This window comes from Halichoeres trimaculatus, unplaced genomic scaffold (assembly GCF_033239565.1).
Source record: "Halichoeres trimaculatus isolate MK-OKI-2021-1 unplaced genomic scaffold, fHalTri1.1 fHalTri1_scaffold_3, whole genome shotgun sequence".
NCBI lineage: Eukaryota > Metazoa > Chordata > Actinopteri > Labriformes > Labridae > Halichoeres > Halichoeres trimaculatus.
The window spans coordinates 27253136-27264850 of record NW_027437181.1 but is presented as its reverse complement, the minus strand read 5'-3'; the positions used below and the strand labels follow the sequence as shown (position 1 = coordinate 27264850).

The window sequence follows — 11715 nt, the reverse complement described above, 5'->3', positions numbered from 1 at the left end:
CTTTAATCCTGCATTTATTCATTTGTTTAGAAAACTAATAATGAGCGTGATGTGGATGTTAGAACATTTCCAGGAAAATGTTTGTGAAATGCAGAATCTTACTGATTTAGGTTTTAAAAACATGTATGTGTAAGCAAGTAATTAAATACTTGAATGTGCTGCTCTAAGCAAACCATCCATCCTTATTTTATTTTCAAATGCATTATTTGCACAAAATGTTGTACTAGTTAGATTTTATTATAAAACCTGATGCATTTCTCACTGAGAAGTTGTCTGATTTCCATAAATGTTTTGCAGTCATCATGGTGTCGGTGTGATTACTCCCAAACTTGACAACCCTACAAGTGATTTTCTTCTTTAAAGGCAAGATTCTGTTAAGTGAACGATTGGAGTTTGCGCATCAGTTTTCACTTGAAACCACACTTTAAATATTAATATTACATCAATGCTTATTTCATGCTGTTTAGGAAGAAAAGACACAAACTTTGTTTACCTTTTTTTAATGAAGAAGTCTTTTCATTCAAATGAATGGAAGCAAGAACACAGTTATTAAATAGAGGCAATTGCAAAGCAATCATCCAATATATTTTGGGGAGAGGTTTCAGCTGAGGGTAAGTCAGCAATCACACACTAAGCTTCACTGTGAAAATCAGCATTTCATCACTCTTCACCTCTCTCTTCCATATCAAGAGCCCAAACACAGGCAGAACCTCCAACATGACACATAATTTTGTAAAATCATGTAAACAGTTGTTGGGTTAGAGAGGAGTGAGAGGTGTTCAAACATTGTATGATTGCTGCCACCATTCCCCAAACACCCAGTATAAAACAGAAACACCTTAGTTAAAACTCATCAGATGAAACATTCATTTTCATTTTTGCGCCCTGGAATAAAAACCAAGAACCTTGCCAAAACACTGACGAGTCAATGTTTTACATCCCATGCGTAGAAAAAGATGCTGCAGTTAGTTCCCAAGCAGCTCAGAACAAGTCATGAGTTTTAACTAATGTGCACACAAAAGATGGCACTACAAAACTGACTGCCAGTGATGCTTTGTTGACATCTTTAACACAGAAACCAGATCTTTAAACCCCAGCACATGCTTACAGATATATACCTAGTTTGTGTGCTTAAGTGATGTTAACTTCAATAAAGAGCAGTAATTGATAGGTGATATTGAATATATGTCGTAATATGTTGGAGGTTTTTTGAGGGGGATTGACCATAAGGAAGGTTTTCACTGACAGCCGATGAAAACAAGTCAGTCTTATCAGTCCTCAGGTTGAAACAAACTTTAATGATTAAACGCCTGGCTGAAGCTGCGTTTGTTTCCTCCTCTGTTGCCACCACCGCCGCTCCTGAAACCGCCGCCATTCCTGAAACCACCACCACTACGGCCCCCATTTCCTCCGAAATTTCTGCCCCTTCCACCTCTGAAGCCTCCTCTTCTGTTTCCTCCAGCAGAGCCTCTGTCACCACGGTTATTGTACTGCTTCTCCTCCAGCTCAGGGAGCTCTGTAGCTACAGTCAGCTGCCAACGCCGACCATCCTTCCAGTTCTCCTGTTGATGAGTCAAGTTGAAATAAAAAAGGTTAGAAGAAGAGTGTCACTTATTGGAACTCGTACCATTACAGATTTTTTTATGTAACATTGGATTTTATTATCAGATTAATCTTAAAATTAACGTCCCCCACATACGATGAATAGGTGTGCGTTTTTCACTGGAACTTACCTGAACCTCCTTGACTTTGTTAACTGGGACATCGAAACAAACTCCCTGTCGGAAAAAAAACAGGAAATATTTAATATTTCTGTCTTCACTGGGGGCAACTTGCAAGAGGATGATCTTTCAGAATAAGAGCCACAACAGGCACGATCACACTTAGAGAAAATTTAACTTGTAACCTTTTTACTAAAAGATGTTTGTACATCATTATACATACCATTTTGCCTTTGAGGAGGGTCATTCCTCTAATGTGGTTCTCAAACTCTTCTCCGAGCTGTTCTTTGATGGTTTTCCAAGCATAACCCAGATTGTGCATCTCCTGAGAGCAAACTAGCTGCAAAGTTGTGTAACCCTTGAAAAACAGGTGGAAAGAATTGTTTAGGTTGGATGTTGTAGTAATGTGTAGTGATCTTTAACGGGTGTGCCATGGAATATTTACAATGTTCAATTTGGTCTGCAGCGTTATCAGGTTTTGAGAGGAAATACATATGCATCAGAATCAAACTCACAGCATCTGAGCTGAGCAGTGACCTCTGCTCGAGGCTTGTGGCTCCAGATATGTGTGCAAGGGCAGCAGCCAGCGCTTCGACTGCTCCTTTTTCCTCGATGAGTCTCTGAGCTGACTCTCTGAAGTATCCAACAGCTGTGACTGGAACAGAGTCCAGGAACCTGGACACAATAAAGACCCAAGTTTTAAAAATATATATATTTATCACTCATTTGTCCATCACACTGGTGCTGTGATAAAGTCCATTTAAAGTAAGTCACATAATTGCTCAGGTCACAGTTTAATGTCTGTGTCATCAGCAGGGCGCCCGTACAAGCCTTCAAACAGTAAAAATTAAAACAGTAGTCCGTTTCACTTTTCTCATTTTTTTGAATTACACACCTGACAGCGTCCTTGCTCGATGATTTGATGATGTCATTAGCAGTGGGAACACCGACCCGTCTGAATGTGATACCCTGTAGTGAAATGAATAAACATTGAGAAAATGCTCCTTTCAGAAATATCTTATAAAATTGCATTTGATGACTGAAACCTGAGTATTTATTTCTCAAACAAGAACCTCCATCTCCACTGATTTCTTTCTTGCCTCTGTATCGTCTTTTCTTTATTTAGACACAGCTGATGAAAGTAGGATGAACTTGTTACCCTCTTCCCTCTCTTATTCAGCAGCAAATTAAAAAAAAACACTTACTGCTTTGTTTTCTACGTAGCGTAGCTGGTCCTCCTCTTTCCTCTGGTAAAAACAGATGCAGACTCCAGTCCTGCCTGCTCGGCCTGTACGTCCTGAGCGATGGATGTATGACTCCACATCCTGACACAAACCAGCAAAGCTTTCAGAGTCATTATGGAATACTTTCATGATTATCCAGTATTGACTTGAGGCAGCCATTTCCACTTTTAAGTAGATCTGGATATTGCACTGCCTATTTTAAAATGTTCAGTCATGTGAATCAAACTTCAGAACAAAACTAATTTTAGTAAGACCAAACCCTACAAAGCAATGAATGGCATTTTAGGAAAAAAATCAATGGTTATTGAACTCTGATGTATTACTGGTGATATATCACACCTTGGGTGGAGAACACTGGACCACCAGGTCGACTTCAGGGATGTCTAATCCACGGGCTGCAACATTGGTGGCCACCAAAACCTCAAAAGCTCCATTTCTGAAACCCTTCAGGGTCATCTCTCTCTGTTTCTGAGGAATGTCACCATGCAGAGACTGGGAGCCCTGAAAACATGCAACAAACAAACACACACACACACATCCTGGTTAACAAACAGCCAAAACACTCGTACCCTTTAAAGCTTTCATCAAATCTTTTTTATCAGAGGTGTTGAGATAATATTAAAGCCATTACTTATTAACCCAAATGGTGTATAACTTGTTTGAAAAACTTACCTGTTTAATGGATGTGTTCAAGGACAGTTCATTGGCCTCTTTCTTTGTCTCACAGAATACAATTGTTCTGCCGTGACTGCCGCTGTAAACCTGGATCACATCACCTATCACGGCTGCACGCTGAGACCAGTGGCAGGCAATGGCTAAGTGCTACAGAGAAGACAGGTGGGACACGAAGATAGATGAACAGGCACTTAAAGGATCAAAAATACATTTTATCAATCCAGCTTGCAGATTTCAACTTGAGAAATGTTTTATTGTCAATGAACAAAAGGCATTACCAACAAATCTATACAGAACAGACTTTACAGTAATACTTACTTTAAATGTCCCTGTTTACAATTAACTCAAGCATTAGCCAGAAGAGCTGTAGCTTCTATAACAGATGTTAAACCAGCCAGAATTACCTCCACAGTTGTTGCAGTTTTCTGTGTTTTCTTGCCAATCAGGTCAACGTGTTTGCACCCTGGTCTCATGTATTTCTTGGCCACATCGTAGACCCAGGGGGGACAGGTGGCCGAAAACAGAAGAGTCTGAGGGTTGGTGTCTGAGTCTGTAGAGGGAAGTACACATTTACAGTCATGACAAGTCAATAACCATTGTGCTTGTTTGTGGGTCAGGGATCCTGCTGTGTTCAAGGAGTGAATACCCCGAGCATTTCTCATCCTCTCGTCAAAATACAAGACAGTTATAAAATCCAAATTCTGCATATTACACCCTATACACATGCACAATTACACAAATATCTTTGCCATACCCCATCAGAGGCAGATTTTACCTTTGAGCCAACACGCTTTGATTTACCTTTGCTGTATGATGACGCCAAAATCTCTTCAACCTGTTCTGCAAATCCCATGTCCAGCATCTGATCCACTTCATCCAAAACCACATGTTTCAGTTTAGAGAGGTCCAGTTTGTTGTTCTGGATGTGATCTTTGATGCGACCAGGGGTTCCAACCAAAATGTCGATACCGTTACGTATGGCGTCAACTGGATGTGAGAGAAGAGATATAATATTTATATCAGTTTCATTGGGTGTCACTTTATTGAAACAGAAGAGAGAATTAAAAAAAACAAAGAATTTCCTGTTATCCATCTGTAGTCTGCCTAGAATAACATTTAACAAAGCATTACACATCCATATCCATGTAAATAATGAAACTTGAAATATGAATACTACTTTAGAAAAAGCTCCGTAACAAGGGGGTGGTAGGGTTTTTTTTTAAGATGAGACTTACTCTGTGGGTTGTATGAGCTGCCTCCATAGAAACAGGCCAGGGACAGTTTCTTTGCGATGTCTTTGAAGTCTTTTGCGACCTGGATAGCCAACTCTCTGGTTGGAGCCAACACAAGGACCTTCACACAGGCAGAAAAGAGGTTTAGTCACACACAAACATACTTTGCTCCTGATACTGGAGCTGATGCTAGCTTTCAGTGCTGAGTGGAGAAACATGCATGTGTGTACCTTGGGTGCACGGCCTCTAGTGGGTGGCACGGCATCCTTCTGAAGCTTCTCCACCAAGGGAATGGCAAAGGAGAAAGTCTTTCCTGTCCCTGTTCGGGCTTGGGCAATTACATCTTCACCATCATATACAGAATTGAATGTCTTCACCTGAATGTCAAACAGGTAAGTGACTCCCCGAGCTGAAGAAGTGAAAAAATGAGGTGGAGGATCAATATCGAGTTATTATTTAGTACACCCCACAGCAGCTTCTAAGCCATGTGGACACTCTAAAGTAAACCTTGATTTCAGTAGAGCTAGATCTTACATGAATCAATCGATGCAGATATGACCACCAGATTTCAAACTTCAATTTTCAGAGGGTTTTGTGCAGACTGAAATCATTTTGAAATATAGACAAAATTAAAGTTTTACCTTTAAGTTTATCAATGGTGACTTGTGAAATCCTGAAGTTGGAGAAGGCCCCTTCTTTCTGCTCCGGTGTCAGCTCCTAAACAAGATCACAGAAGTTTGAGAGGAGTCCCACATCTGGCTTAATTTGTTAAGCTTTAACTTGTGTGCATTAACCATATGTCTCGAGACTGGTGGCTTTATAATTCTATGTCAGCTTTTAAATGATGCAATCTTAAATTCGTTTGAAAAATCTTCTGCAAAGTTTTAAACTCATCCCTTAAAAACATAATTTTCTGCCTAATAATGACTCCTACAAGGAGGATTCAGTAACAGCCTGCATGGTGCGTAACTGAAGCAACACCTCTCAGATGCTGAAACAAATACAGAGCAACAGCTTCAATAAAATGTGAGCAAATCACTGATTCAAAATACAGTAAAAACAGAATTGATCCCTCGCACTCCAAGTATTAACAAGAACATGAAACTCCTCCTAAGAAGTCAAAAGTTCACACAATGGGCCAATAACTCATACCATTTCTTTTTCACCGTCACTGGCCGAGTCTTCACCGGACTGGGATGGCGTCTCAGGGGGGGTGTTGGGGGTGGAATGTCCATTGGTTGCTGCCTCTGCGATTACTTTCTTTTGCTTCTTTTTTTTCTGAACCCAAACAAAGGTGTGGAGACAGTGTTGAATATTCTTGTGTACCACAGCATGGCAAAAAAATACTTATATGTTCTAAGCACAACTAGAACCATCAGCACTTAACAATAAAAGTTTTTTCAAGTCCTTTCAAACCAACTAGTAACTAAGTAATCAAAATACTGAAAAAGTACACTAACCTCTGTGTCTTCAACAGCAATCTTCTTGATCTTCTTCTTTGGCGATTGAACACCATTAATGTTTCCATTCATGTCTATGACCTCTGCTGTGCTTATGTCTGTTTGGTCCCCAGCCAGCTTGTCTTTCTTCTTCTTCTTCTTTGGTGCTGGAGGTTCACAGTCTGGGTCCTCCTGCTCAATCTCGTCCTCCAACTGCATTTTCTTCAGCTTCTTGCCCTGTTTGATCTTGATATTTATTAAATCAATTTTTTTTAAAAAATAAAGGAAAACAAGTTTAAATAAAAACCAAATACCGTAGCCATTCAAAGATTAAGGTAAGAAAAAAAGCACTAATTCCTATTTCTGAGTCTCCCAACATTTCAGTTTATTGAAATACATGTTTATATGAACGTTGTTGGATATGGTGATCTGAAGAGGATAAAAATCAAACACATGTTCAGTTCTAATTTTAGGGATGGGTGAGCGCCGATACAAGCTATCGGTATTTGGCCAATACCAGCCTCTTTTCAAGGTATCAGTACTCGTGAAGGCTGCAGATACTCTAGGCAAAAAAAATCTAATGTCAAGCAAGTCCTCCTCGTTGCTGCCAATTGCTGAGATTTAACACTACAGCAAATGCGCACCAGGTCCAGTTCAGTCAACATGAATGAACCAGGGAGAGTTAACGGTTAAACTGTTTTATTTTGCACTTTATTTTACTTTAAAAAATACTTAAACTCTGACAGTTCTTGGTTTTATTGTGCATTTTTAATATATACATTTTTTTACTATTTATCAAAAAAAAAAATCTAAACTCACAACTCAGAGAGAGTTGTTTGTGTTTTATTTGGCCTTAATAGCAGGGTGACTGTGCTGTCTTTGATCAAAATGATCTGTCACTGTTAATTTATTGGTCTGTATAAAAAGTGGTATTGAACATCCCTTTCTAATTTTAAAGATGAACTATTCAGTCAAAATGATTACCTTATATGATCAAGCAATCATAAATCAGAGGTCATAGAAAAGCATAGTATAGTTTTGTTGGGGACTAAGTAAAGACAGGAAAATTAAGAAAAGATTTGTACAATAATTAAACATGTATCGAGCTACCTTAAGTTTTTCTTTCCCTACAAGTATTCTTAAGAAACTTGATAACAAACCTTTTTATGTGTACATTATTTTTAAAATCAATGCCACAATTGGAATATTACAATCCATGACCTTTAAAAACCATAAAATACTATCAGGCTGACATTTACTTTTTTTTTTTCTGTGGAAAACTTATTCTAGCTCTAGGATCTAATGATGGCTATTTAACCCCCTCCTGCAAATACATTTTGCATACAGATTTGACCGAGTCATCACCACTTAAACATTATGGTATCCCCAAATATAACTGGCTAATTGGTAGTCAAGTACAAACAATAGTGTGAAATTATATATTTTTTTAATTAAGAAAAAAAAAACACTTCCCTTTTTTGTCCATTCTGTTATGTGTACTTGGCTACCTTTTTTTCATTATAGTTGTACAAAACATCCAGTCATGTATACATACATTTACATCACCTGTGAACAATTTCACACTATTTTAGGGGTATTTCAGAATTGCACACTTAGGAATGTCATAATTTCCAGAGTTTTCTTGCTCTTTAATCTTCTATTACTATCAATAAATAAATCTAATGTTCCAATTTATTTTTTAATGAGTGTATCTTTGGTCATTTTTGAGCCGATTTACACTTGTGAATATAATATCTACTGTACAATATATGTACTTGGCTACCAACTGAGGAGACCAGCTGCATGTTGCGTCATCGAGACTCGCCCACAGCGCAGATCATCACAGCTACATGCGGTTACTTTAAAGAGCCTCCACGTGGACAAGCCGTACACCCGTGTGATGTACAGATCTGCTATCGAACACATGGGCGTCCCACGTGATCGTCTAGCTAGGCTAAGTAGCTATGCTAATAATGTGAGCTGATTCTGTTTTAACAGCTGGTCTGAACTGCCTTATCATGACAAACGAATGTTAAACACATCATGTAAAGTAATAACTACCATTTTCACATCAGAAAATATTCGTACATTTCCAATAGCCAGTAGGTTTGCCGAGGTTTTGTGTTTGCACGCTCAGCCACATGTTGTCAAACATGGAGCAGACCAGGCAGGACGTCGCCCGATCCACACGGATTATTTGGTCTAAAAACGGAGACACGACGCGTTCTTCTTACCTTTATGGGTTTAGCCTCAAAGACAGTTTCCACGTTCTCTTCCATAGCTTGATCTTCACTTTCAAAGATGATCTTTGACGGCATTTCTCTTCCCTGATGGATCCCCTCGGCGTAGATACTCGGGCTTACCCACGGGCACGCGGATGGAAAGGAACGCGCAGTGCTGCGCGAGGACGAACGTTCACGAGCGAAACACAGAAATAGAAGCTATAGATATGCACTACAGTGGGTACAGGGAATATACTTGGTTCCTGATTATATCACGTACAGTGTTGATCCAGAATTCAAGTTATTGCTGAGAGTCTCCATTTATGTGAATTAAGTCTTATATCACAACTAATGTACAAACACTAGATAGATAGATAGATAGATAGATAGATAGATAGATAGATAGATAGATAGATAGATAGATAGATAGATAGATAGATAGATAGACTTTTTTTGTCAAACCATGGGGTGCCAGAAAAATGCTGGTAGTCTTTCAGAGCAAAGCGGCATAATAAATTCAATCAGTAACAATTCAGGTACAAGCAGGCATACAAAAAAGAGGGGGCAATCATGCACATAGTGCTGCAGTACTGAACAGCTAGTGTTCATGTGTTTTGTGTGTTTTTTGAAGAGATTGCTCTAGGGGAGACACTGTTTCTGAGTCAGATTAAGCGTGATTCAGGCGACAATTCAGATAACTTTCCTGTCTGTGCTGAATCTAGTCGCATGTGTCTTATTGGGTAACCGGTGATTTGTCATCTTCCTTCAAGGCTTAATCTTCTCAAGCAGGGGCAGAGCTAGAGGGGAGGCTGGTGTAGCACTGGACCCCCCTGGAATCTGATTGGACCCCCCAGGTGCCACCCCAGATGATTGGCATGTCACGGCACCGCACGTCTTGATGAAAGGAGCCGCTTGCATTTTGTGACTATTGCTGAGTCCCTCCTGTACAGTGGTTGGTGCTATGCACCACAAAGAGCTGTAATACATTTACTAGGAGAAGAAGAATCACTGCAGAGGAAGGGGCTACTGTTTGTGGAGTTACTGTCCATTTGGTGAAAGTCTAAAAACCTAGGCCTAATTTCCCCCCAAGAAATAGCCCGCAAAATACTACATTTTTTCCAAAAGTTGGACCCCAAAACCCAGTTCTGAGAAAACCCACTGGGGACACTCATAGGGACCTCACGGATGCACCCTAGAAGTTTCAAAGCCCTCGGACTACGTTTTGTGGAGTTACGGCTCATTTGGTGAAAGGCTAAAAAACAGGCCTAATTTGCCCTTTAAAATAGTCCGCTTAAACACTGCGATTTTATGAAAGTTGGACCTGAAACACAGTTTTGAGAAAACCCACTGAGGAGGCTCTGAGGGACCTCACGGATGCACCCTACAAGTTTCGGACCCCCCCCCCTCCAGTACAGTGGTTGGCGTTATGCACCACAAAGAGCTGTAATACATTTACTAGGAAATGAAGACGAATCACCGTAGAAGAAGAGGAAAATTTAAATCGAAACTCGATACAGAAACGGTAAAATCAGAAGGTTATCTCACATGGTGTCTCGAAGCAAACTGAGCCAAGTAAGGATATGAGGAGGAGGAGGATATTCCTCAGAATTTCACATAATCTGCCATTCATCCCCTCCACCACCATCTTTAATGTAGCTCCACCCCCTTCACCAAGTATTTCCTTCAGTTCAAATCCCAGAATCCCCACACTCCTCATCTTGTCCTTGAACTTTCTCTTATGTTCTTCATACGCCCTACACCACATTAATACATGTTCCACTGATACTTTTGTGTTAACATGGGAGATCGTTTTGCTATGCTACGGGTACCAAGCTAACGTTAACTTTTATATCTCATGGTGTCTACAAATGACCAGTGTCAGCTTGCAATGGCTGCTTAACCTCTACATTTAATTAGAGTTGTTGCATTATGTATTTTACAAATGATGAAACAGCTGTTTCATACTCTGTTGACTTACGGTAAATGACATGTAACATGCTGGCTACACAGTGTCAACTTGCTCAACAGTTTGGATATTAAACATAGTCTACAGTGCTCTGTTTCTATTTTTCCTCAATGTTTTTAGAATAAAATGAATGGAATGAAAAGGCAGGGGGACGAGATACTGCTTGACTGCTTTGTAAAGAGAAGCAAATAAGGCAGTGAGACAGACAGACAGGCAGGACTCGCCTTTGGCAGCAGCAGTTGTGGAGGCTCCCATCCTGGGACAAGTCAGGAGAGGGAATGAAAACCCAGCCCACCATGCCCAGGTCAGAGCACCTACAGGAGCAGTCTCATGCTCAGTTCATGATTTTAGGTTCAGTTTTTGTATATTTTGAATTGTATATTACTTACATTGAGAGTTGTTTTTTTAATAGTAGCTACAGTTTTATTTTGTTTGTACTAATATTTTTTTGTACCATGCAGATCCATCAAGGGAGGACACAGAGGCCTCTGCTTCTGATGAGGATGGTGGTGAGCCAGGCCTACAGCTAGTTTTCTCCAGCACTGTTTTAATTTCTCCCAAGAGGACGCACTGGAAGGTCTACTTACCTGAAACCTGTTGGATAGCTGCAGTTATTGTCTAATAACCATCTGGATCCCTTAACTGTGTTACCCTCACCATTTTATTTGTATTCCAGATATTTCAAGATCCAAAGCAGAGGGTCCTGTTCAGCCGTGTCTTAAAAAAATCCCCAGAACTGAGCATGGAACAAGGAAGGTCATTCAACAGCGCCTGGTACAGAGACAATTCTTGGCTCAAATACTCCATCCTTCAAGACTCTTCCTACTGTTTTGCCTGTAGACATTTTTCCCTGCTCAATGCACCAGACTCTGCCTTTGCAACAAAATCAGGCTTCTCCAATTGGAAAAAAACATTATTCAAGGATGTGTGTATGTACTATGTGAGTGAGTAACTGAGTGTGAGTAAGTAACTGTAACTATGTAAGGGTCAGGTGTAACTGTAACTTATTAATTATTATTATTATTATTATTATTATTATTATTATTAGTAGTAGTAGTAGTAGTAGTAGTAGTAGTATTACTACTACTACTACTACTACTACTACTACTACTACTACTACTACTACTTCTATTATTATTACTATTATTATTATAATTTTTCATTTTATTTATTTTTTTCATTATTATTATGATGATGATTACTATTAGTATTTCCT

General features: G+C 39.5%; 1 protein-coding gene across 1 annotated transcript; it reads right to left on the bottom strand.

The window, feature by feature from the left end:
- Window positions 1-519: 519 nt before the first annotated feature.
- On the bottom strand, window positions 520-8727 carry ddx21 (DEAD (Asp-Glu-Ala-Asp) box helicase 21). The gene is made up of 16 exons (XM_074667038.1): window positions 8546-8727; window positions 6333-6557; window positions 6025-6150; window positions 5514-5589; window positions 5103-5281; window positions 4876-4993; window positions 4442-4627; window positions 4045-4190; window positions 3638-3787; window positions 3305-3466; window positions 2927-3046; window positions 2617-2690; window positions 2237-2396; window positions 1945-2079; window positions 1734-1778; window positions 520-1562 (listed from the first exon to the last, which is right to left on the bottom strand). Exons 1-16 carry the CDS (start codon window positions 8627-8629, stop codon window positions 1296-1298), a joined length of 2253 nt encoding a protein of 750 aa, XP_074523139.1. The 5' UTR covers window positions 8630-8727; the 3' UTR covers window positions 520-1295.
- Between the last annotated feature and the right edge of the window lie 2988 nt (window positions 8728-11715).